Here is a 25,146-nt window from a genome sequence, read left to right on the forward strand (position 1 = left end):
CTCGGCGGGAGGTGCAGAAGGTGCGGATTCAGCTGCGTGCGCAGCTAGAACAGCGGAATAGCGCCGGTCGTACACGTTGCGCAGATTATTATAAGTGAAAGAGGGATAGGGAACGAGGTGCGCTGCTCTTACGGCTTTCTTTGTCGTCTCGGCACACTTTGCCCCTCCCAATTGTCAATCACCAATCCACGCCCTTGCCTAATTCGAGTCTGGTGATAGTTCGTCGAACAGTATTGGTGCGTGAGCCATCGATGAAGAGGAAACATATACTGAAGCCATCATTGCAGACGAAAGCGATTCGCAATGAATAACCAAAAACTGAGTCAGATCAAATATACCTTGGAACTGGAGCTAGAGGAGGAGAGGAAGAAGGTCAACAACTTGATCATGCGTGAGCGCAAGATGGCGCATGCGGAATGGGAGACCCTCATGAAGGTTGCTCATGACGATATCCTGAAGCTGGAGACACACAGTAATGAAGAATGCTTAGCGGAGGATGAGAAGGTGGAGACCTTGAGAAGGGAAGTGATGGATAGGTTGTCGGAAGAGAGGAAAGAAATAGATGACCAATTGAAGCGTATGAGGGATGAGCTGGAAGGGCGTTGGGAGGATCGGAAAGGAGTGGAGATGAGCAGGATATTAGAGAAGGAAAGAGAAGCGGCAGAGCAGAAGAGACTTGTGGAGGAGGCGGCGGAGCAGAAGAAGAAGCTCGTGAATGAGAAGCTGAAGATGGAGAGTGAGAAGTTATACGAGCGGGTTCGAGGGGCAGAGCATAGCGCGCGATCCGAGTGGAAAGAGCGAATGAGCGCCGCGGTGAGGAATTGGTTGGAAGCCGAAAAGAAGAGGAAGGAAGAGCAGATACTAGCCCAGGAAGAAGAAGCGGAGATGCATAAGAGGCGGAGAGATCAAGAACGGCGAGAGAAAAGAAAGGGAGAGGACAACCAGCGACAGGTCGCAGAGCAGAAGAGGCGGGAAGAATTGGCTATAGACAAGGCGCGCACACGCATCGTCGAGGCTTGGACACAATATGAGTCTCGCTGGCGGAAGATCAAAGAGCAAGACACTATATTGTCGTTCAGTAGCGTACCCTGGCCGACTCTGAAGGTTCCAAAACACGCGTTGGATATCCCCATTGATGAGGTACGGCAGCTCATTCTGTCTCCAGACCATTCCGGGGGCGCTTCTGCGGAGGAGAGGCTGCGTTTAGAATGCCAACGGTGGCATCCAGATGCGTTTGCCGATATTCTTTCCAGGGCGACAGAGTCGGACAGGATGAAGGTAGAGCTCGGGCGCCATCTTGTAATGGCATTATTGGAGCTATTGCAGGAAAGCGAGGGAGCGGCAAGCATGGATGGAGACACAGGTAGTTCGATCCATACCTGACGACCTGGTTGCAACTTGTTGGTCCATACGGAGGCGATCAAACTGGAGATTTAGGTATCCGTACGTAGTTGTATTTTGCGTTGGAGCTCGCTGAGTGTACTGGCGCCATAGAGGACCTGAAAAACAAGATAGAAATAAGTAGAATTGACAAGGATCGAGACATACGATTGTTGCTGCAACTGCCTAATCACCAGACGCTAACACTGGATGTCGCCATCCCTGTCACCATCACAAGAAATTTGGTACGAACGCAGTACGCCTAGATTCGATCGGCGCATATATACACTTGATAGTATTTCAAGCTTTTTGTCGGGCAATTGCGCTTTGCCGTTAGGCTGCAACTGCAACTGCATGAAACGTGGGTGATTAGCGTTCGAGACTTCGAGCACCATTCCGTTTCCGCATTTGATCCATACGCGCAAAGACCAGGATCAGTCGACACATACCTTTCTCAAGCGAAGCATCTGCTTTCCCTGCGCACGCAGCTCTACCGGCTTCAACAAATCTACACGAGGCGGCCTCAGAACCCATATCTGAGCGGCCAAACGCGCGACGATCGATGCCGTCACGCGTGGGTCCGCTGAAGAAGGCACCGCACGGCGCAAATAGCGGACCACGGATTCTTCGCTCTGGGATCCTCATTGAAGCGCATACATGCTTGCATAGCTCGTGAAGGGGATTTGCTCCGCCGCTCGAGAATAGGAAGCGCCGGTCTGGTCTAGCGCATGGGCGGGACGATATAAAGAAGCAACGCGGTGGGATGGGCAGGGCGCGGTGATAGAGCTCTCCTCGTCGAATTCGGCACGCTTCGTCTGGTGCTGATTGCTAGTATCGGCGTCTTAGTTGAACTTGAGACTGGCGAGAGATCGCGGTGCGGCACCGGTGAGTCACACTCGCTGTATAGGAGACCCTTGAATGGTGAGACCGACTTGAAACAGAAGAAATATCGCTATGGATAAACGAAGGCCGCGCCAGACAAAGATAAAGGTAGAACTAGAGAAAGAAACACAAATTCTGAACGACCACATCCAGCGCGCACGCAAGACGGCGCACTCGGAATGGAAGTCAGCCAAGAAGGATGCTGAGAACAGAGTTTTCAAAACCCAATACCGTGTCGAGAGGGACATCGCAGCTGAGGAACAGAGGATAGAGCAGATGAAGAGAGAGGCGGCGGATAGTTTGTCGGAAAAGAGAACGATGGTAGAAGAATATTTGAAGCAGCGGAGACACGAATTGGAAGAGGAGTTGGAAAAGCAGGAGAGAGATGAGGTTGAGAAGGCCTTGGAGGAGGACGGAAAGCTAGAGGTGCAGAGGAAGAAAGCAGAGGATGAGGTGGACGAAGAAAAAAGGGTTGCCGACGAATGGCTAAAGTCGGAGAAAAAGTTACTGCGTGGGCGCATGCAAGAGGCGGAGCACAACGCGAGAGCCCAATGGGAACATCAAATGGAAGCGGCGGTGAAAAAGGAGCGGGAGCACAAGAGGAGGAAGAGAGAGCAACAGATGCTAGTCCAGCAGAGAGAGGCGGAGGAAGGGATGAGGCAAAAAGATTGGGAACAAAGTCAAAGAAGAAAGATCAGGGAAAAGCAGCAACAGGCCAGGGAAGAGACGAGATACCAAGACAGGAACTCAGAGCAGACCAGCGCGCGCATTGTCAAGGCTTGGATGCGATACGAGGCCGACTGGAAGAGGATCAAGGAGCGAGGCGAGCTATCATTTTCCGACATACCATGGCCGACGGTGCAGAAGCCTGACCACGCACTCGATTTCACTCCGAGGGCGCTGCGCCAACTCCTACTATCGCCATACCACTCGGTCGGCGTGCCCAGCAGGGATAGGTTACGTTCGGAGCTCAGACGATGGCGTTCAACTGCCTTCACGGCCAGTATCATTCCCATGGTGATAGCATCAGATGAGTCGAAGGTGAAGCTTGGGGCAGAGTTCGTGGCGCAAACTTTGAACAAGTTGCTGGAGGGTGAGAGAGCGAGTGACGCCGGGAGGAGTTCGCGCGACGCGCAAAGGCCACTTGCCAGCACTACTTTCGTAAGTTACCTGTAGCGATGTCTTGCTAGCCTTCAGATACTTGTCTTACGATGTAGTGCTATCGGGAGCTTCCCGATGCCCGGCCAGATGCTCCAGTCTGCTTTATGGCGGAGGTGGCAAGAGATGGCAGGACAGTCTATTAGGACAGCCCAAAAGGAAGATCCGATCCGATCTTATCTTATCTGCCCTGAACTTCGAAACCATCTTGCTTGGGACCTCTCCACGAATCACTGTTCTCAACTCCTCGAATACTGCTCTCCAATTCATATCCAAACGCATTTTTCGACCTAGGTGCACGAAGGAGAAACTTAATTGACTCAGCGCTGCATCTCCGACCAAACGTCTGGCTGAAGAGTCTTCGACCTTCTTGGCCGATTTCCTAGGATCCATCTATCCGAATGTCAAACCCATTCTCGAAGAAGAAACTAAAGGAGGCGAAGGCCGCAATCGACAGCAAAGACTATGCAGCTGCACGCAGTGCCAGTACGGAGGTTTTGGGATATGAGCCGGAGAACTATACCGCGTGAGCCTGTCCTCTCGATCTCTTCGCAAGCGTGACGAACGCCGAACCGTGAGGCAGGAAGGTATACCTGGCATTAGCATTATTTGAGCTAAAGGAGGCCGAGCAGAGCGAAGAAGTGAGCATCCAGGCTTTCGTGTCCCCATCCGTTGACCACCTCTCTAGACATATCGCTCAGCTATAAAATTGGATCCCAAAAAACCATTAGCGTGGCAGGTGAGCCGTCACCCTCGATAACTTGCGTTGCACCTGATAAATTGCCCAGGGCCTTTCCAAAGTCTATGAACGCGCTCAGAAAAGGGAACAATACATCGACATCCTGCATAATCTAGCAAAGCTCTTTTCAAAGCTGTAACAATCCCTGCCTTTTCGGCTGTCCACAGCCCTTTCTAATACATACTCTCAGTAATGACGCTACAAATTCTGCCAAGACTATCGAGAAGATCATCGACTTCCGCCGCGAAAACGGACCCCAAGATCAGGCGAGTACTGCGACTCCTCTGCCGCGTTAGACGCTGACTGCCTTTGACCCCAGCTCGTCTCTGCTCTGTCTCTCTATCTACCCGACTCTCCCTTCTACTCTGTGTTGTCCTCTCTCCCTCCGCCTGACCCGACAAATCCCACCTCGACGGCAACACACGCCAGCCAAGTCGCCATCCAAAACTCGCTTCCAATATTGGAGGAGATTGTTTCGTTGATTGAAGCTGATGAAGGCCAGAGAATCGAAAGAGAGGTCACCAACCGCCGTCAGCGGCTCAACGCCGCAGGTCCCGAAGAGATAGCACGAGAAGTCAAGGGAGAAGTGTTTGAACATTCACGAGTAAGATCTTGTTCTGGACTCCTTTACCTGTCTTCCTAAGCAACATCGGCGCAGCTCCCATATTTTTATGACGAGATTCTTAACCATCCGAACACCTCCGACGAGTTGCGACGTACGACGGAGTCGAAACTCCTTCGACATAAACAGGAGTACTTGTATGCTCTACCAACGACCGATGATAAAGCAGGCTTGAAGTCAAAATTGGCAGCGGAGGTCAAGGATCTCGTGGATGGCATTGTCCTACTAAAGATTGGAGATGAATTGGCATGGAACATGTATATCGACGGGAAGGATACTGATACCATAGGTAGAGCCGTTTCACTTGGATTATTTCATTTCCTAACGCTCCATCCAGAGGGATATGGCTACGAGAACATGCGGCAATTCGTGGAGTTGTTCCCGTCGGCAAAGCTCTCGCAGCTTATTCGAGGGTACTCCTTTTACATGAGCATTCCTCTGTCCGAGAACGAGGACAAGGAAAATGAAGATGGCGAACCAGCCCCGGATCCAGATCCGGTAGAAGCCTTTGACAACATGCTGGTTCGTTTGATTGTCTCTCCACTATCATCGTTTCTCTCATCTTTATCTTACAGGAGGCTTTTTCAAGCCTACAATCATCAATCTTCGCCCACCGCGTGATTGCCGAAGTACATCTGCTTGAGATGGACAATCCTAACGCCATTGTTGTTGCCGAGGCTGGCTTGGGACTCGTGCGAAGGACAAGCAGGAACATAGGCAGCGACCTCTCACTGTGAGTAGCCACTGTCTCGCGTCGCTTATGGCCTCTGAGTTTCATCAGAGTCCGCAAGGCTTTCAACGTCGTTCTGGCAACGTCATTGGTACATCATTACCCTCCCAAGCACCACTCCCGAGCCCTCCGCGTCATCGACGAGGTCCTCGAATTCGATGCCGATAATGTACCCTGTCTGATGGGCCGTGGGTATATCTGCCAACATGCGAAGAAATGGCCTGAGGCGAGTCAGCTCTTCTCGCGCGTCGTGAGACTGATACCCGAGAGTCTTGATGACGGGCTGCGTGCGAAGGAGGAACACGCGTGGTGTTTGGTACACATGGACCAGGTCAAGGAAGGCGCGGATCAGCTCCAACAAACTCTCGACATTCTCGATAATCTGAACGGGAGAGGCGAGGACAAGGCACGTTGTTGGTGGCGACTGGGCCGGGCACACTGGGAGATGGGAGGTGAGATATTCTTTTATGTTACTTGCAACAAATCAACATTCACACGAGTCCTGTCATAAGGTCCAGAATTAGAAACAGCCTACAGCAATTTCATCAAAGCACTCAAGTGCTCCTCGACCTTCGCGCCCGCATTCACGTCGCTGGGCATTTACTATGCTGAAGTGGCCAATCCTGCAGACCCGAATCGTGCCTCTAAGTGTTTCCAGAAAGCGTTCGAGCTCGACGCGCGAGAGGGAGATGCGGCTAGAAGGCTTGCCGAAGGGTTTGCTGAAGAGAGTGAATGGGACCTTGTGGAGATTGTTGCGAGACGGACGATCGAAGGTGAGGGCGGGCTGGAGGGAGGAGAGGTGTCTAATCAGGGACCGGCTGGGAGATATCTGCCTACCAACGCATGGGCGTGGAAGGCTGTAGGTGCGGTCGAACTGGTAACTATGGGAGCAAACTACCAGGATATGCACTGCAGCTGATATATTCGCGATTCTAGAACCGACAGAAATACTCGTCTGCTATCCAATCCTTTCAAGTCGCTCTTCGTGTGGACCAAGACGACGAATTATCATGGCTTCGTCTGGGCGAGGCTTATATCAAAGCTGGCCGTCACGTCGCTGCTACGAAAGCTCTCGCTCGTGCTCAGGAATTGAAGCCCGACGACTGGATATGCTCGTACTTCCTCGGTGAGGTCGAACGCCAGACGGGTCAATTCCAGGAAGCGATCACAACTTTCGAAAAGATCCTGGAGAATCGCCCCTCAGAGCCCGGTGCTCTTATGTCTCTTGCTCGAACATACTTGGACCTTGGCTTGGAGGAGAGATTCACTGGCTTGACCGCCAGAGCTGAAAGTTCGTTCATCAAGACTCTCCGTGTTTCTCTTGACTTCCTAGATTCGACTGCGGGATTCAGGAGCGTAGCCTGGAAGGCTCTCTCTGACGCTCTCTACTACCTTTCCCAAGCCTCTTTATTTGCAGACGACAACGAAATTCGAGACATCCTTTCCGAAGTCCGTGGTCTCATTCAACTAGATACAGGCGAACGACTTGCTGGTATAATACCTGTCCCAATAGAAATCCCAGCTATCGTCACAAGTTTAGATGTTCTCAAGGCCGCCGTTGTCGCGTTCAATCAACGTATCTCCGTTAGTCTACCGAACTCTTCGGCTACAGGAAGCGCCTGGTTCGACTTGGGAGTAGCGTTGAACTCGCTGGCTCGCCGGCTGTCGCCCGGGGAGCAGCTTGTAAAGGCAGAGAAACAGGCGGTGAGCTGTGTCGTCGAGGCCCTGCGAAACGACCCCAACGAAGAAGGATATTGGGTCGCTCTGGGAAATATTCATTTCGAACAGCAGCCAAAATTGTCGCAGCACGCGTATATCAAGGCGCTGGAGTCGAATTCGAAAGTGCGTCGTTACATCTTGTTGTTACAGAATATTGGCAATGACATCACGGACTTAGAATCCTGCGACTTGGACGAGTCTGGGGTTGTTGTATCTGCATCATGACGATCCGGAACTTGCCAATGAGGCTCTATATAAGGCCCAAACACTAGATCCAGACTACACTTTGGCCTGGGTAGGTCAGGCCCTAGTAGCAACACGCAACGGACATGATTCGACGTCGACGTCGCTACTCGAGCATGCAGTCAGTCTTACCGCAGATATCGTAAGTTCATACTCCATTGCGCCGAGCGGAGATAATGTAACATTTTACAGCCCGAAGCAGACCTTGAGTTTGGGAAGCGGGTGTTCGCTCGGCATTCCCAGACCGTGCGTTCCCAGACTCTCGCCACCTCCGATCTGTTTCCAGCGTTCTTCGTGTTGGACCGGTACGTCAAACAACGACCAGACGATGCGTCTGCCCTCCACCTTTTCAGTCTCGTTTGCGAGCGAGTGGGCCATGTTGAACGCGCTATCGAGCTCCTCACAAGCGCGATCGCCATCCTGGAAGCCGCTTATGAAGATACCGAGGACCCCATCGTCGAGCAGCAGTTCGTCATCGCTAACACGAGCCTCGGGAGACTGCGTCTCACTGCGCACGACTATTCCGGCGCAATTGAGCCGTATCAGACTGCGTTGGGATTGCTGTCTTCAAAAGAAGAGGAAGAGGACATCGACGAAACCACGAGGGTCCTGCTCACACAATGCCGATTTGGGTCAGCTTTGGCGAGCGTGAAGCTAGGTGAGGTGGAGGAAGCTCTGGATTGGTTCGATCAAGCGCTGCAGTCTGCAGGTGAGGATGCCCGAATGAAGGGCCATATCAGTGTGCTTCTGGCTCAGACACTTTGGATATTGGGCACGGAGGAAAGTCGGGAGAGCGCAAAGACCCAACTGCTCGAATGGTATGTGTCTGTCTTGTAATGCCATGGCGCTGCTGATACTTGAATCAACTTAACTTGCCTTGATTGCAGCATTGAAGCTGATTCGGAGAATTTGAACGCCATCAACGTCCTGGCAGCACTGGGTATATCGACAGACGACGACAGTCTCGTCGACGCCGCACTCTCCGAAATTCTGGCCCTCCCACTCGATCGCCGACAGGAGCGAGATCCCCAGCGGAATGTTAATCATCTCATACTGCAACATCACCTAGGACAAGTATGTCTCCCAGGTCCCTTTAATTTGTCTTCGCCTTCGATAACTTTGCATTCTTCACAGGGTGATATTATTGAGGCACTCTCCCAAGCGCAAAAGGCGGTTGTCGCCGAACCTTCTCGACAAGATGCTAGATATGCACTTGCGTCGTTTACATTACAGAGCGGGGAACCATCTGCTGCTCGAGCATCCCTTGCAGGCTTTGACGACGACATCGAAAGTTCAAGGAAGTCGCTCGGTCTTTCTGCAGTGGCCGAGGCGCAGAGTGATCACGATTCAGGCAGCGCAAGACGTTTGGCACAAAAAGCGGTGATGTTGAGTCCCTGGGTAAGACACAATTGGGAAGCACTAGCATATGTGCAGAGTCGATAGATAGCAACTCCATACCGCAATTGGCTATCCTTATGATTTTGCGCCTGCCAGAATAAAGGTTGTATACTAATTATATGCAGTGAGAGGTGAGCGTGAATGCAATGCAATGCGAGAGCGTATAAATGAACTGTAGATAGCGGAGGCTCTATGTGCTAAAGACAAGCAAGGGCTACGGCAATGTCGGTACTGAAGATGTCTCCGCTGGTGCTGTTCCGGCCACAGTCAAATCTGCCTGGTCTTCTGGTGGGGTCACAGGTGCAGGTATATCATCGTCATCGTCGCCCAAAATTTCTATCACACAGACATAACGCACGTCATTTTCTTATAATGTAAGAAGAAGGTAAGAAAGACGTGCCTTCCCCATACACTTCAGGATTCGCCCTGAAACAGTCCTGCATCGCCTTGAATTTCTCCACGCAGTCGATTCCCTTCGGCTCCTCTTCCGAGAAAACAAAGCAGGAGAATGCCTCGCGGAATTGCATACCACAAGGCCCGTAAGCCATACCACCAAGGCAGGGACAATCCCAGTTAATCTTTCCGGTGACCGGGTCAAACGCGCCTCCCGATGAGCTCTCCTCTCCGTCAGATTCAGGTGCCTCAGCTTGAGCGTCAATAACAGGAAGCTCAGCAGATGAAGGCGTAGGTTGTGGGGGCTGGTCAACCTGCAAGGCTTTCGCGACCGGTGCAACATCTTTGGCTAACCAGTACAAGGCAAAATGTTACATTTGGAGATTCAGTTGAAGTATTATTAACATACGCGATGTGCTTGAGTCTAGTGCGATTTTCTGACCCTCCGAATTTATGTGCCATGTCAGGTAAGCAGCAGCCGTCAATGAGCTTGCCGCAGCCATGGCTAGCCGCTGCCGTGACGCGCTTGATGAGGATACACGAGAAGAGGTGGTGTGTAGACCTCTGCGCAACGACAGCCGGGCTATGTGTCGGAACATTTTTCGAAGAAACAGTGGAGGACGGAGGAGACGAGTGAGGAGGAGAAACTGAGGACCGTGACTAAACAGTTAGATCACACGACTGTGGGAAACCTCACATCGCCGATCTCGGCGTTACTGAAGAGTTCGACCGTCCACTACTCTCTCCTGCCAATTTGCTGTCTCCTTCGCCCTTGGTTCCATTGATTGAGGCTTTCATATCAAAGCAGACCACTTGGCTGGATCAACTGATCCACGAATGCAGCATGTGTCTAATTTAATAACAGAGCTGATAGGGTTGTTATCTCGACCTTCTGGATCTCAATCTGACATAGGTATCTGAACCTCAACGCACGCTTCAATCGCCCTCTTCCATAGCCCCACACTACCTGTCATGGTTCTCCGATCTCCTACCACAATCAACGCCAGCCTCGCACGTGTCCAGGCGACGTTAAGCCTGCGCGCATCCTCGACAAATCCTACCTCACCACCGGCATTGCACCGCACGGTCGAGAAGATGATGATGTCGCTCTCCCGGCCTTGAAATGAATCAATTGTAAAGCTTGGTGTGGAAGGAGGTAGCGTGTTTTTCAACAATTTTGTCTGCTTGGTGTAAGGAGACAGAATGACAATGCTAGGAGCGTCGGATAAATGCCCGTCATTATCCCCATCGTGGCTGGTAGTGAGCAACTTTACTATATGTTTGACGAGTTGCGCTTGACCCTCATTGCTCTTCGACCTTCCGCCGTAGTCTTCTTCCGTGGAACAAGGAATGAATACGGCTGGCTTCGTCTTTCCAGCTACCTGAGGCCATGGAAACTGTGATCGAAGAAGATTTTTCAGCAGCTCGTGGGCATCTCGGACACCTGTCTTCAGCTTGCCGTTGTAAAACTCGGTCGAAGGGAAACAAGCTAGACCTTCGGGGAACCGGTACTGGACCTGCGCGTAATGTGCAGCTCACCTATCAATGGATCAGGTTATCAAGTTGCAGAGGCTTACATCCAGCATCGTGCGTGACATTCCGTTCATCGAGTTGCCTGTGTACAGACGTTCGAATAGGGACACGTCATATTGGAGAGCTCGACCAAGAGGCCGCACCATAGGCCTCAGTTGAACGCTGCGAAGTGATATGATCAATCCGGCAATTGACTGGAGAAAAGAAAATATTCACTGATCTCCCACGAGTATTGCTTTCTTACAGCCTTTGACCAAAGGAATGAGGGCTACCGCCTCGGTAACTTGGGAGGCTTCATCGATGAGGACGATGTCGAAGTCAACTGATCGCAGAACACCTAGCCCAGCACCTGATCCGATCCATATTGTATAAGCGGATATAAAACAAACTAATGGTAATGGCTTACCTGCGCAGGTTGTAAAGACGATATGTGCTCCTTTTACCAACTTCTCCGCTTTTTCGCGCCTCCTAGAATCGCGGTTGATTTCCCCTCCCACACGGCTTTCAACCGTGTAACTTCGTAGCGCCTGATTGACTTTGAAACTGTCGGTAGCTACACGCAATATTTGTTCTGGAGCTATGATCTGCTCCTTTTCATTGATTCTTAAAAACCTTTCCAGGACGTTATCCACGGCTGAAAGATAAGAAAATAGTCTCAGATAGCGAAAGTAAGCATAACCTCTCAAATAGCTTACCATTGTGAGTAGAAGCAGTCATCAATATCCTAGAATTCTCCGTTGAATTCTTGATCAGGCGTTTCAAGATTTGAACGACTACTGTAGTCTTGCCTGTGCCTATGTCGCATATCACGACAGGACCGAAACAGGTATTTGATTTGACTTACCAGGAGGCCCCCAGATCAATGACAGTTGGGTGGCATCGCTCGACAGAACTGCCGCCCTCTGACTTGGATTAAGCCCACCGTCCTCGTCGCCCGATGAAACTTCCTGAACACTAGCTTCAGAGGCGACGTCCTCAGGCTCTTGGCTTTGGCTACTCAATTCGGGCGGCCCTTTAGGTGCAGTAATAATATGGTGAAAACGGCAGCACTCAGCGCCCTCCGTAGCAAGCCTGTGGATGGCACTCATCATGGCTTTGAAGGTTGCTGAAGAAATCTTGATTTTCAGACATCCGACGTATAACAAGGCCTCATTGAAACTCACCGACGCTGCCTGCATTATATATATACCACTGCATCTGCACGTACTCTGGCGGAGGTGTGTGGATTAATAAAAGTTTGACTTCTCCTGCGTTAGCTTCGAGCACAATAGCGTCAAGGACAGACGGTTCAACGTGTCCTTTCTCGGGTTTAGAGGCAGCACGAAGGCGAACATGAGAATGTAATCGAATAGCAGATGGTGCATCAACGCGGATGTGAGCGACGGCCTCCGACAACTTTCCTTCGACTGGAAAAAGAGGTACTAGCGCAGGCGCTATGTGCTGCTTTCTCGGCCTCCCATTCTCATCGCAGGGACATTCGTCTCCAGCTTCTTCAGCACGGTCACATGCAATAGCCAGTGCGTGCTGATGAATATGAGCTAGTGATGCTGAGGTGCTCCGAGTTATCTCCCGGCATTCGTGTAGAACGAGGAGGATTTCCTGTACAAGCTCTGGTGAACGGACAGACATAGCGGCAAGCTCGAGGAGCTCGAGGTAATGTACAATATTGAGTGTAGCGATCGTGCCTTTGATCTTTTCCAGTGCAACCAGGGACGCTATGCCGACAATGTTCGCAGAGCGGATGATCTGTTTTGTAATGAGCCGTCCAAGCGAAGAGGTATGCTCATGAAGGAAGCCCGTCTCAGATGGAACGAACTTTTTCAGCACAGAGAAGACAAGGAGAGGCTCTCGATCCACCCAGTTCTCGACATAAGGGAGATTGAGAGGGACTGGAGAGATAATGGCATCGAAGATCCAGAACAGCTGGTGATCAGCGTGGTATCTCCAGGCGAATTCAGCACATTCGTCCAAGGCATCCAGAGGTTGCCCGGAAAGATACTCCTTGACCTTAAACTCTGACTCGTAGAAAACCATTCGATGCTCGTTCGGAAGGGACTCCCAATCAGCGTTTTGCAGCGTATTCGGCTGAAATGTACTGTTCTCGTGGGCGAGTCGTCTGATAAATTCTTCGGTCTCCACGCTGTCAAAGCATACAATATGTGGCCGTGCAGTATTGAGAGGGTGAGCTATAGTAGACTCACTGTTCAAAACGCATGTCAAAAAGTTGGGTGGCGACTCGATCGCGATTGGATACTACGTGTATCTCAATGGAAACAACAGCGGTCCTATTGATTCGCCCAACTTGCTATCGGAAGTAACAGCACAATATATCAGCTGCTAGACTGCCTGTGGGGAATGAATAACGCACACGCTGCACTCGTGCTGAAATTTGTTGCAAAGCAATGCTTGTTTTGATCTCCTCGCCAGAATTGACTGGCGGCCGAGTTACGAAGATAAACGTATTAGCGCGCTCTTGGTTGAATAATTGAAAATTTCCGTTGCTGCAATGAAGGCGGAAGCCGTCTGTGCAGGGCTTATATACGGGGACACTGGCAGCGGTGTCCTTCATGAAGGATGCGACCACAACATTCTGGCCATTCACAGGCACATCATCATCCCACGGAATGTCTCCTCGTAGAAAGATTGCGACCGAGAATCGTCCGTCAATCTCAAAGGATTGAAATTAGCATGAAAAGAACAATCATACAGGATTGAAAAGCAAGGTGTCTAAGCTCACCTTCATGATAACGATTTTCCTTGTAAACTCCCTAAAGGAACGCTCCATATATTCGAAGAATGCATACAAGCCTTGTAATTTTGACGAATACAGACGCTGAAGCCGCAGCAAACCTCCGAGCTTCTTGTCCGCCAATTCGGATGCTGTCACTATGTCAGACCGCAGGAGACTGTTCCATATATATGGCTCATTCGCGGGTGTGGAGCCCAGATATGCGGCAAGTTCGTATTTCTCATGTGCAAGCAATGCGCCGAAATTGATATGAGAAATATATTGGCGGAAATCGATCTCGTGCTTGCGAGCAATCGAGCGGGCCAAGTTGACGAGCTTATACTCAGAGAGCGTTGTTTCTTCGGCAGATAAAATTCGGTGAATCAATTCCTCAGCATCGCTGCGGCTGAGTTGGGACGGCGTCATGTTTTCGGGTTTCTGAAGGAAATGCTCGCTGAACTGCTTTACCGCAGAGAAGAGAACAGTTAAGACGAAATCTTCCTTAGGTTCAGGGGCCTTGGTAAGTCGAGGCGGTATCGAGATTCGGGCGCCATCAACAGCCTGCGAGTAGAGTGCGTTTAACTCTTGACATTCCTTGCTCAACGCGATATTATCGGCGTAACGAGCCCATCGGTTATGATATTTCGCAGCATTAGCCATTCCGGAGCTGAACAGAGTAAGCGCTCGCGATTTATATACAGAGCTGTATAACCCACTTATTATATGCTGCAAAATGCCTGGCAAGGTCTTCACGAGTGACCTTTGGGTTCACCCATTCCCTATTAGGTGGATACGTGTATGACTATCGTTATCGTATTAGCCCATTTAGTTGACACCGACACACATGTCATACCTCGGAAACTTTCGAGGGCACCAAACTTGGATCCCAACAGACAAAATATTCATCACCTACGAACGAAGCGTTCAAGAGCCTGTCAGGCTATTGGTCGACAGTAGTACTAACCATCAAGATCGCCGCCCGAACTCATAGAGGGTGCCGCTCTTTTCCCTACTGATGGAAATACAACACAGTCGACTAGGTGCGCGAGCTGAGGATGATCGACTGCCCTGAGTTTGAGTATATCACCTCATTTTCAAGTCAGGCGTTTACAAGGATCACATATGACTTTTATAGCTTACCAGGATGTAAACAAGGATTTCGAACGACGATGACATCAAGGCCTTTCAACGTAGATGATCCAAGCCGAGAAACAGTGATCCTGACATGAACCTGTCCTTCACGAAGGACTCGGAAAGGGTCGCAGACGCCAAATAGGCGACGAGACTTGCGTACAACCATTCGGACTCTCTCCTTGTTGGCATCTCCGTCCTTGTGAACAGAGGCAACCTCGGCTTTCTGGAGAGACTTGATCTCCTTGGCTATATTAGGAGAATCGATTCCCTCAAGAAGGACTCGCTCCGCCGAAATCTGCCTCCCCATACCAGACAAAAACTCGAAACCGGCTATGGGGTCAGAAGACGCTTTTTCAACCCAATCGAAGTACTCCTGTTGCTTCGCCAATAAAGCTTGGTTCGAGATGCCTAGGCTGGAAAGGAGAATAACGATCTCGTTATTGAGTCTGCCAAAAGTGTATGGCGCAGAATAATTGACGACAGAGAATATATGATCAACTGTTGCATTGAACTTCTTCATACTCTTCCTAAATTCGACAAAGTTCTTTCTTGCTTTGTCCAGATCAGGATGCAGCATGACCACGCCCTAAAAAGCCAATGACGAGTTAGATGAATGTAGATGCAAGATCCTGATGGCATAGTCGCCTTGTATCCTCGATATCTAGACACAGTCTATCAGCTTAATAAAGGCTAGCATTATCTTCTTGGACAAACCTGATTTGAAATACGCATGGCGTATATGGCTTGCCTTGATGGATGATTTTTTTTGCCCTGCTTACTTGCATACTATGTTTATTAAGCTCTTGAGCTGCACGTCAGCAGATCGCACAGATCGTTCTGACCTTAATCTTTCAGAGATCAGACCACAGCCATCGGAAAAGTTCTCATCTCCAGTCTTGATATCGTCGATGTCTCCAACGTATTTGGGATCTAGAATGTAATCGACCTGAGCTCCGGAAAATAAGAGACCGATGCGCTTGGCACCTAGAAAAGTTCAGTACAGAGATGGGCTTGAAGCATGATCTTGGACCTACGCTTTGCGACGTTCATGATTTTCTGAAAATCGCCCATTGCATACAAACGGTCATCTAATTCCTTGTCATTGTTTGCTCTCCGCAAGAAGCAGCTACGACCTCGCTGCATGTGCGTGTTAGTGCGATAGAGTACAGCATCAATATCGAAGAGTCATACGAGCTGGCTGTTACTGTGGCCGTAGAACCGGTACTGAGCCCCATTCAGGAAGAGACCTGCTTTGAAGAGTCGTATTTTGTACTCTGCAGCAACAGAGGGTTTTGTATCTGGAAACCTGAGCTTTTCAAAAGACGCGAGCACGAATTCCGAAGGATCATCGTTATAGAGTATACGATTGCTCGGGAACTCAGCAAGTTCCAGAGTTATTTTTTCGGGAGCGAAGATAACGAGCTTTCCCCTTGGTGCTCTTGCATGAGCCACAGTGGGAGACTTCAAAAGGTTGGAAGGTACGTTGGTGAAGGACCAAGAAGCGTCGTCAGGAGAGACACCATCGCGCAGAGTGAAGCGGGATGCCATCCAGAGGGTAGCAGGCGGTACAGCAGAGATGGGAGATAGATGGAGGATAGAAGATGCGCAGCTCCTAATCTAAGCAAGGCCTAACAAAGAGAAGAAGAGCGCTCATACCAGTCACCCACTTGCACATGATGAGCTCTACAGACTCTCAAAACGTCGCTGCGGTTTACATTATCGGTCCATCCTCTACGGGGAAAACCACCCTATGCAATGCATTGGCAGCACGCCTCGGGCTGTCCGAGGCGGTTCACATTACCGAAGTTGCACGGACGGTGATGCGGAAGCGCGGTTTTACGCGGGACGACGTAGGGAGACTAGAGATGCAGAGAGCTATCATGGATGCACAGATAGAGCAAGACATGCGTGCTCGCCGTGCTGCCAATGACCCAGGAGGGCGAGGCATTGTGCTGAGCGATAGATCAGCTGTGGACGCCGTCGTCTACGCTGCGCTCGACGGCGCTGACTCCGACTCGCGGACTTTGATCTCTTCGCCGAATTTCCAAGCCGTCTTGCCTCTATACCGGCGCTCGCTTTTTGTGCTTCTCCATCCCATCTCTGAATGGATGGTAGATGATGGAGTGAGAAGCTTAGAAGATGGACAAAAATGCTCGCGTATTTTCCGAAATCTTTTGGCAGAACTGGGAATTCAGTATTTAGAGCTAGGGGAGAGCTGTCGATGGATAGAGGAAAGAGTAACCGTTGTACGAAGATATGTAGCATACTAGACGAGAGCACGAAAAGTCATCAATATCATGTGTAGACTCGTTCCAAGTTCATATATAACCTTTCTTTCGAAAGCATAATGAACGACCGTCTCGTCTCGACTCTCTGGGAGCTGTATTAACTTAAGCAGATCAAACAGTAGCGCGATATCGGGGCAATATTGATCTGCTTGCTGCAACTGCGGAGACAAAGAAAAGGTATCTGTACAGAGAGAAACAGTTCTCGTGGCTTGTGTACACTACAAAAAAATATGTAAGATAAATACAATATGCCGACAAAACAAAGAGAGAAAATAGACTGAATACAACGCTGTGTCGCCTCCTGATAGACTCAATGACCGTGATCATGCTCCGAATGGCTGACTGGCCTGAATTTGATGTTGACCTCTGCAATCTCCTTCTTCGCCTCTCTCAGTGCGCCTACGATCGTCTCCTCGAGCTTCGTCGTCTCTTCCACGCTTAGCGAACCGGGCACTTCTGCCGCGAGATCAACAAAAAGCATCGCGCCGGTGCGTTTGGCGCGAACATGATGTACTTTGAGGAGAGTTGGGGAGGGAGAGGCGGCAGATTCTGAGATAATGGTATCGAGGACTCGTGTGACTGATCGCATCGTCGAAGGGGATGCACTGGCATCAGTAAGTTCCCTGAACGCGCCACCCATAATCGAAGCCCCTTGGCTCAGAATGACGATAGACACCAAAAACCCTAGCAAGATATCGAATGAGCACCAAGATTGGGTGTGAAAACGATGGAGAGACCAACCTCCAATCGGATCCAAAGGCAAAGCCGGAAACCAGCTGCTCCCCATGATCGCGACCAACGCCACCAAACTCGAGTACGCGTCGCTCCGGTGATGGTACGCGTTTGCAAGCAGAACAGGGCTGCTCTCCTGGTCCGCGACCTTCTTCGTGATCCTGAACAGCCACTCTTTGCCCACCACGCTCGCCGCCGCGAACCAAGCCGCGTTTGGGTCCAACACATGCGCGTGCACATGGTCATGGCTGACGACGGAGCCGATCGCAGGAATGTTGTGTGCGATAGATGTGAGGTTCTCGATGGCCGAGTGGAGGGGCCCGTCAGGGAGGTTTACGGCTGTGTAGGCGAGAGCTTCCAGTAGGAGGGACAATGAATGGAATCCGATACCGAGAGCACCGCCGACGAGGAGCAGCGCGACAATCGCAGTGCCGACGGTCTCAAACTTGGCGAAGCCATAAGGGTAGCGAGCACTGGGCGGGCGGCGAGAAAGACGCCATGAGAAGAGGACGACGAAGTCCCCGAGAAGGTCTAAATGAATACGTTCATGAGTATTCGATGTTCAACAGGTCACACGTGTCAGACACTGCACACGTCCGGATGGGAGGTGTTCAGACGACGAAACTCACCGCTGAGCGAATGTCCAGCGTCCGCGAGCAGCGCAGCCGAGTTCATGTACCATCCCGCAGCTCCCTTCGCGCTCGTCAACAAAACGTTCGCACCAAGCCCAATCAACGTTATCCTACTCCCTCTATCAGCTGCCCACATGGAGCACAGTCGCAGATTAGCATCGGTACCGAAGTGTGGTATAAAACGGTGCGCACCGACGCCCTTCTGTAACGCCTCCATGACCTCCCCACCATGCGCATGGCCGTCGTCCCCTCCATGTGAATGACTGTGCCCGAAAATTCCATGCGAATGGTCATGTTCGTGTCCGCGTTCCTGTGCGGCCCCCACGTGTCCCTTTTCCCCACTCTTCGTCGAATGCTCTCGTCGGGCCTCGACCGCCTTCGAATCACACATACCGAATCTTTTTGCTGGCGGCGAGAAAAACAACGACGACGTGGAGGTGAGCAAGGAGCTTGATGAGATTGATGAGGTGATCCGGCAGATTCTCGCCCTGGATCCGAGCTGGCGACTAAATAGCGCGAAGTTGACACGGTGACACGTAGTAGCGGCGCGCCTGCGATTTTCGCATTGAATGGCTGGAGCGAACAAGGGGGCCGACGCTGCTGCGGTTGTCACCCGCCTAATCCTGAGGCCAAGCATGAAAGTTTTCAGTCGCAGCCGTCCCCGCAGCAGTGAACAGCTTCCAGCCTAAACGCAGCCGTGTATATATACAACCGCGAAGGTCCAACGCCAACCTGGGAAGGCAGCCTCGGTGCCGCTGCACATGCCGGATGACGTTCTCACCCGCAGCATGCACATTGCTCGTCGCATCGAATCGCATCACTTGGATTCAAAATATTCAGAGGTAAGACAGTGCGTACAGACGGGAACAGATGATGAATGAGAGACAACGATGCGATCATAGACAACAAGCACCACGACATGTAATACCGAGATTAGCTAAAGGACGGGACAGTATAGGTGGGGTCATTAAATAGAGAGTGTGTGCCATAGAGACTAGACGGGAGAAAATACAACGAAGGAAATAGAGAGCGTAGATGTACGTCCAGAGGAGAGCAAGGAAGATGCGACGAAAATGGGGAGCGACTGAACGGGGCAGGATTAGATATTAAGACATGCAGAGGTTCAAATGCGCTGCAAGAAATTTCAAAGATCATCAGTTTGACGTCGTGCACAGGAGAAAAAGAAAAAGTGAACGCACACAGAGGAGATATCAATCTACAACGCTATGACACAGCGACCTGTGACCGCAAATACAACTGAGATCCGTCTTCACGGACCTCATCCGCACCAGCACCGACCCTCTCCAGTGCGAGCGCAACCAAGCTATTTTGCGTGCACACCATCTCCAACTCTTTCCCAGACCACAACCTCGCCACATTCTCGATCTGAACTTCCTGATCCATCACCTCGTCTGGCGTTGGCGATGCCGCCAACAGCATGTCTAGTTGTTGCTGTTCGACCATTCCCGGGCCGGATCGGTGATAGATCTGGCTCCGCGATTTGGAGCGAACGTGCGAAGACCCGCCCTCCAGTCGACTGCGCCGTGGTGAAAGCGCAGAGACTGGCTGTGCCGACCCATTCCCGTTCTGATTCACAGCGAGTTGGCTGCTAGAACCTGGGGTAGACAGAGGTGCGGGTGACGCCGATAGTGACCGAACGGCCTTATCCCACTCGCTGTCCTCGTAGGAGATGAGCGTCTCCTGCAGTACTCTAAACGCAATTTCCTCCGCTGCTCTCCGGAACCGGCTCGGTGGTGGCTCTCGCGCTGCGTTTGCGTTGGCCAGATCAGCGTAATGCTTCAGGTTCGCCGTCCAATTGTGTCTGAGGACGGGATCATCTACGCTGAACATATACTTTTTCTTCTGCTGCGCGTGATTCAGAAATGCGACCTGGAAAGTATTGCGCATGAAACTCCGCTCAACAACGATGGGGCTGCTGAGCGGGAGGCCAGAGTACAAGAGGGCGGCCTGGCCCGAGCGAGAAAAGGAGATGGTTTTGAGCCCAAGGGAGGTACCAGTGATGCGGAAGGAGGCCTCGGCGGAGCGAGTGAAGGTCAGAGTGGGTGGGTCAAAAATGAGGTCTTGTCCGTGTAGGACGATGGTGAGATTGGGATCAGGTTGAGGAATGCGAAGGATGATGGGCTCGGATTGCATCCTGTAAGTAAGTCGAGGCGGAACAGGGCGTTTGAGGGTAATCGTAAAGTCAGGACTAGTCGTTGTGGCGGAGTTCCGTGCTTGCGACAGAGGCTCGCGTCGGATAGAGGTGTACATCTTGTCTAGGAGGGCGTCGGAGACGAGACACCGCGGGTCGTACCGTCTAAATGCGTCGATGAAGTCACGGTTAGTTACATTTCGCTTCAAGGGTCCCAGAGGTCCTGGCTCTTGTACGATCCCGCCGTGAAGGACTTCATTGAGCTGAACCAGAGCACGAGCGACGCGGACAGCCAAGTCCTTGTCGTACGCCACGATCCCTGCGTTGGCCTCGTACCACCTGCTCGCAAACGCATCCACCATGTAGTCCATGGGATTCGAATGCGACGACCTCGATGAAGCAGGGATGTGCAGGGACTGAAGGAACACGCGGAGTGCTCTGTCGAGTCGGATGCCAGAAAAGCCAAAGCCGTCGATGTAGGCTTTCAAGACGACCTTGGACGTTCGGCGCGATAGGTAGCTTCCCAACCTGGCCCGATCTAGATCCAAAGTCTTGAACAGCACCCGTCCGAGCACGACTGCATCGTCCCTGGTTCCCGTCTTCTCGAAGAAGGTCGAGATGGCATGATCTGGCTCCTTTGTGAACTGCACGGCGAAAGTGCGGATGAGGGGGTGGCGATTGGCTATAGATGTGTTGTACGCCTTCGTCTGTGGATCATCCCGATCGGCCGTGAAGCGCAGCTGACGGAGCTGCACCACGCTCTTGACCATGAACTTGCGATCTAGAGGCGATGGCTTCGTGGAATCCAACAGCGAATCCTGGTCTAGCAAGACGGGCTTCGCGATGACCAAGATGTCGTTGAACAAGAACAGGAACCTGTCCTTGACCGTGTTGGAATTTGCCACTTGAAGAACAGCAGACGACCAAACAAGCTGCCGCGGCGGATCGTCGATCAAAGAAGCCTCCGAAGAGCCTTTTGAACTTCGATTGAGCATCTCATCTAGTCGCTCGAGCACAACAGAACTCTGCGATTGGACCATGACGGCCGGCGAGCGGTCTGACGACAGCGTGGATGTAGACGACCGGATCGGATATTCATCCAGAGACGACATGGGATCAGGCGTTGTTGAAGTAAGGTCGGGAGGTGATGGTAAAGGAACGGTAGGGTCATCGTGACGTGAAGGATACAACGCGTACTGTGCTTCTCCATTCGGCGAATTTGCGCTCGGTATGTCGACGGGATCTTTTGGCGTCTCCATAGCAGGCAAAGTGTCTGCTTGAGGAATGGAAGCGTCCCTCACCGTGGACTCCCTGCCGTCCTTCACAGAACCTCTGCCCAATAAGGTGCTCCCACTGGTGCTCGTGGGCGTCTTCGAAATATCCTCCCAGTCCGCCATGATCTCGTTCTCCTTTCGCCCCTTGAGGAGATCTGATAGCGACGGCTTCTTGCTCGCGGCTTTCGACCGGGGGTCCACTATAGGAGGCGAGATCTGGAGACTCGGGTATGACGGCTGTGACGATTGTGAAGAGAAGATCTTCTTCGCCGTCAGCCACTTCTTGACACCCTCCCGGTTCGTGGGCAGCTTGCTATTCAGCCATCCGGTCCCGTTGGTCGAGGAAGGAGAGATGTTGAAATACTCCGGATGCGACGAGGTTGACGGGGCGCTCGAGAGGGACTGTGGCGAGTTGAAAGCGCTGAACTTTGGGAGGAGACGGGAATCAGATGCCTGATGCGACAGTTTCCGATCGCGGTGAAATTCCGGAGAGGCCTGTGGTGTCTGCGAGGACGTGGAACTGAGCGGAGATATGTCTTCGCTGTTAGGAGCGAAAATAATGTCGGGTGATGAAGCATTGAAGGGTTGCCCCGCTGAGCGCTTCATCTGCTCCTCCAACTTCTTCATACCAGGGAACGGGAAGAGCTTTGCGTCATTGTACTTGTGCATGTGCTCTGTCGAGGGTGGAGGTACGGGCGACACTGCTCCAGGAGAACTCGGAAACAGCGTAGCCAACACATCTGCAGTAGGAGAATGAATGTCAACTGAGTTTTACGGATAGTAAGAACAAGAAAGCGACCTTTGTCTGCCTTCGAGCTGCTCGTAAGGCTCGCCCCACTTTCGCGACTGACACTCGAGTCTGTGTTGGGATTCCGTTCACGAATGCTGTTCGTCCGTGATCGCCTCCCGCCATTCGACCCCGTCCTCACAAAGGCATTCTTGACCTTGTCCCACTTACTGATTGTGCCCCCCTCTCCATTCTTCTTTCCCGAGTTATCAGGGACGACGACTCGGTCATCCCAGTCAACGTATTCACTATTCGCCGACGACAGTTCTGGGTGCACGGGCGTCGCTACTGACAGTCGTGCAGGGTAAACACGGAAAGACGAGTCGGTGCTGGGATGCACCTGCATCGGGACGGCAGAGAAGGGCGATGGAGGCTCGTCGAGCACGACAGGCCCCGGAGAAGTCTCGTGTTCATGAACAGAATCCTGCGATCGGGAATACAGAGGTTGGGAGAGGGCTTCATCCTCCTCATCGAAAGCCGGTTCAGCTGACCCAGTGTCGACTGGAACAGGAACCGCCGGTTCCTCGTCGTCGAACTCGTCGTCGTCGTTGATAGGTATTCGGCGAGAGTCTGGTACTGGGATGACAGAAAGCAAATCAGCAGAACGCTCTGTGTGAAGAAAATGTGATGTACCAGGATCTGCAACCCAGCTGATCTCCCGCTCGTACCCATTGTTCCATGGCAACTGTTGAGACATGTCCCCATTCATCTGGAACAGAACCTCCTCCTCGTCCTCGACGCCAGATTTCTCCTTGAGCGGAGTAGCAAAAGGACTTGACGGGAACATCTCGTTTTGACGATCCGATGCATCCGATAAGTACACAGGCACCCCGATGCCCGGAGAGTCGGACAAAAAACTCGACGGCGCGTCGGAGGTATGAGGCTTACGACCATCGCCCCCGCGAACGGGAGTCTTCGGGAGGTTAGAGAATGGCGGCCGCGGCGGTGATAGTCGCTCGGGCATGTCGTCCTCCTCGACCACAACACCCCGCCGCTCCATTGCCGTCTCGTATTCGTACGACGTGGTGGGCGACCCCAGGAGCTTCGCGAGCGCGTCCTCCCTACTCCGCTCGATGCTAGAACTCCGCGCATTAGGTGTTGGGCTTCGTGCCCCAGAGGGGGGCCGCGGGGGATCGGGCAAGTCGCCGAGGGACAGGGGCAGCGACGAGGAGGGGACGATCGGCGTGTTCGGTGTGGTGGTCGAGGACAGCTCCCGATCATCCACTACAGCGGGGCGGTTCGTCGAGCCCCGCCTCGACCGTCGCTTGCGTTTCGGCGGGGGGGCCACCGGCACCTCTTCGCCTCCGCTCGTCTGTGCTTCGTCTGCCTCCCTCAGACGCTCGCCGAGCCTGCGCATCATCGCTCTCCGCGCGTCCGCCCGCTCACCCCCCGCGACGGTGTTATTCCGGCCTAACTTACCCTGAGCGGGCATATGCATCGCCGCCATTGGGTCATATGCTTCAGCCGTGAGTTGCTGCAGCGCTATCAACCGCGCTGCCGCACTGTTCGACCGAAACAAGCCTCGCTGCAGGGCCTCACGTTGGATGTCCTGCAGCGTGGGGAGCATCGGAGTTGGCGGGGATGTGCCGGGATACATCATCCCTGGTTCCGGTGATGCGAACATCCGTTGTTGGAGAAGGGCGAAGTGAGATGGAATGGGGGACATAAGCGGAGGCGAGGTGAACCCGTTGAACTGAATGAGAGGAGGGTTCGGGTCCTCATCCGGGGACGAGTCGTTAGCGGTGGAGGGATTCGGGATGGGAGACTGCAAGGCCCGCGTCTTGTTCTTGAAATCTTTCGAACCTCTGCCCCTCGAACGCGACCTCGACCGGCGTTTGGTCTTCGGTATCGGCTCCTCAAACGGCAGGGGGGTCTGCGGTGGAGACGTGATCGCGCCTTCTTCCTCTGTCTTCCCGTCCTCCGCTTTGGCCTCGCTCCCCTCCTTCTCCGCCTCGTATTCCGGGTTCTCTTCCTCCTGTCTGTCTATAACGGCGCCTACATCGGACATAGGTGGGCTGTTGTCGTCGAGCTTGCTCTCCTCTACTTTTTCGACTTGGGACCTCTCTCCCTCGCTGACGGCGCCGGCGTGCATGGGGGGTCTTCGCCCATCGACGGTGCGCGGTAGAGATGCAGCGCGCTTGAGCTTTGCGACGGCGACGGCGCGCTGTTCTGCGGCCGATGGCTGCTCCATGGGTGTCGCCCGAGAGCTAGTGTTGAGTTTTGAGAGCGCACGACGTGATTGTGATGAAAGAGATCAAGGGGATGTGCTGAGCGGTTGTGCAAGGTTTTAAGTCAACGTGAAATGAAAGGATCCGGTTGCCGGCACAGTTCATGAAAAATGTAGGCTAAGCGGTGGCGGTCGAAGCAGGGCGAGTGTACAGACTGAGGCAATGCTCACCGGCGGCGGATGTTGGGAGGGACGGAAGAAGGGGCGACAAAGGGTGGCGGAGGCGAAGTTGAAGCAAAATGTAGCCGCCTCAGTTGGGCGACATACCTGCACTAGGAGACCACGTGGCCCGGCCAGTTGTACGGAACACTCTCCTCCTCTCCTCCCCTCTCCCTCGAGGCCGTCCATCATTTATATCTACATCTCCCCCCTCGCCCTTCGAGCCTACAGCCAAT

General features: G+C 52.4%; 9 protein-coding genes across 9 annotated transcripts; 4 read left to right on the forward strand and 5 right to left on the reverse strand.

The window, feature by feature from the left end:
- Positions 1 to 303: 303 nt before the first annotated feature.
- On the forward strand, positions 304 to 1,383 carry HETIRDRAFT_418398 (uncharacterized protein; the record flags this gene model as incomplete). The annotated part of the gene is made up of 1 exon (XM_009548841.1): positions 304 to 1,383. The coding sequence occupies one exon, from the start codon at positions 304 to 306 to the stop codon at positions 1,381 to 1,383; it is 1,080 nt and encodes a 359-aa protein (XP_009547136.1).
- Positions 1,384 to 1,580: 197 nt separating this feature from the next.
- On the reverse strand, positions 1,581 to 1,736 carry HETIRDRAFT_169132 (uncharacterized protein; the record flags this gene model as incomplete). Its single annotated transcript, XM_009548842.1, has 1 exon — positions 1,581 to 1,736. The coding sequence occupies one exon, from the start codon at positions 1,734 to 1,736 to the stop codon at positions 1,581 to 1,583; it is 156 nt and encodes a 51-aa protein (XP_009547137.1).
- A 598-nt stretch (positions 1,737 to 2,334) lies between these two features.
- Positions 2,335 to 3,438, forward strand: HETIRDRAFT_418399 (uncharacterized protein; the record flags this gene model as incomplete). Its single annotated transcript, XM_009548843.1, has 1 exon — positions 2,335 to 3,438. The coding sequence occupies one exon, from the start codon at positions 2,335 to 2,337 to the stop codon at positions 3,436 to 3,438; it is 1,104 nt and encodes a 367-aa protein (XP_009547138.1).
- Positions 3,439 to 4,351: 913 nt separating this feature from the next.
- HETIRDRAFT_418400 (uncharacterized protein) lies at positions 4,352 to 8,916 on the forward strand (the record flags this gene model as incomplete). The annotated part of the gene is made up of 12 exons (XM_009548844.1): positions 4,352 to 4,429; positions 4,479 to 4,763; positions 4,818 to 5,070; positions 5,119 to 5,303; positions 5,357 to 5,514; positions 5,563 to 5,963; positions 6,024 to 6,388; positions 6,448 to 7,353; positions 7,409 to 7,615; positions 7,666 to 8,291; positions 8,361 to 8,547; positions 8,608 to 8,916. 12 exons carry the CDS (start codon positions 4,352 to 4,354, stop codon positions 8,914 to 8,916), a joined length of 3,960 nt encoding a protein of 1,319 aa, XP_009547139.1.
- A 356-nt stretch (positions 8,917 to 9,272) lies between these two features.
- Positions 9,273 to 9,455, reverse strand: HETIRDRAFT_28180 (mitochondrial intermembrane space protein Mia40; the record flags this gene model as incomplete). The annotated part of the gene is made up of 1 exon (XM_009548592.1): positions 9,273 to 9,455. A coding segment is annotated over one exon (183 nt), but the record flags the coding sequence as incomplete, so codon positions are not given.
- Positions 9,456 to 10,163: 708 nt separating this feature from the next.
- On the reverse strand, positions 10,164 to 16,629 carry HETIRDRAFT_475976 (uncharacterized protein; the record flags this gene model as incomplete). The annotated part of the gene is made up of 19 exons (XM_009548845.1): positions 16,316 to 16,629; positions 15,851 to 16,268; positions 15,694 to 15,796; positions 15,502 to 15,643; positions 15,370 to 15,445; positions 14,666 to 15,245; positions 14,490 to 14,612; positions 14,379 to 14,434; positions 14,242 to 14,327; positions 13,535 to 14,192; positions 13,166 to 13,465; positions 12,999 to 13,102; positions 11,961 to 12,937; positions 11,642 to 11,902; positions 11,493 to 11,591; positions 11,204 to 11,431; positions 11,014 to 11,146; positions 10,842 to 10,959; positions 10,164 to 10,781 (listed from the first exon to the last, which is right to left on the reverse strand). The coding sequence occupies exons 2-19, from the start codon at positions 16,205 to 16,207 to the stop codon at positions 10,164 to 10,166; spliced, it is 5,019 nt and encodes a 1,672-aa protein (XP_009547140.1). The 5' UTR covers positions 16,208 to 16,268; positions 16,316 to 16,629.
- HETIRDRAFT_320426 (uncharacterized protein) lies at positions 16,336 to 16,929 on the forward strand (the record flags this gene model as incomplete). The annotated part of the gene is made up of 1 exon (XM_009548846.1): positions 16,336 to 16,929. One exon carries the CDS (start codon positions 16,336 to 16,338, stop codon positions 16,927 to 16,929), a length of 594 nt encoding a protein of 197 aa, XP_009547141.1.
- A 328-nt stretch (positions 16,930 to 17,257) lies between these two features.
- On the reverse strand, positions 17,258 to 18,702 carry HETIRDRAFT_122980 (metal transporter; the record flags this gene model as incomplete). The annotated part of the gene is made up of 4 exons (XM_009548847.1): positions 17,258 to 17,631; positions 17,689 to 18,210; positions 18,309 to 18,437; positions 18,504 to 18,702. The coding sequence occupies 4 exons, from the start codon at positions 18,700 to 18,702 to the stop codon at positions 17,258 to 17,260; spliced, it is 1,224 nt and encodes a 407-aa protein (XP_009547142.1).
- Positions 18,703 to 19,305: 603 nt separating this feature from the next.
- Positions 19,306 to 24,715, reverse strand: HETIRDRAFT_122981 (uncharacterized protein; the record flags this gene model as incomplete). The annotated part of the gene is made up of 5 exons (XM_009548848.1): positions 19,306 to 19,395; positions 19,590 to 21,716; positions 21,765 to 22,477; positions 22,513 to 23,100; positions 23,158 to 24,715. The coding sequence occupies 5 exons, from the start codon at positions 24,713 to 24,715 to the stop codon at positions 19,306 to 19,308; spliced, it is 5,076 nt and encodes a 1,691-aa protein (XP_009547143.1).
- Positions 24,716 to 25,146: the final 431 nt, after the last annotated feature.

The sequence above is a fragment of the Heterobasidion irregulare genome (assembly GCF_000320585.1).
Source record: "Heterobasidion irregulare TC 32-1 unplaced genomic scaffold scaffold_06, whole genome shotgun sequence".
In the NCBI taxonomy this organism is placed as follows: Eukaryota; Fungi; Basidiomycota; class Agaricomycetes; order Russulales; family Bondarzewiaceae; genus Heterobasidion; species Heterobasidion irregulare.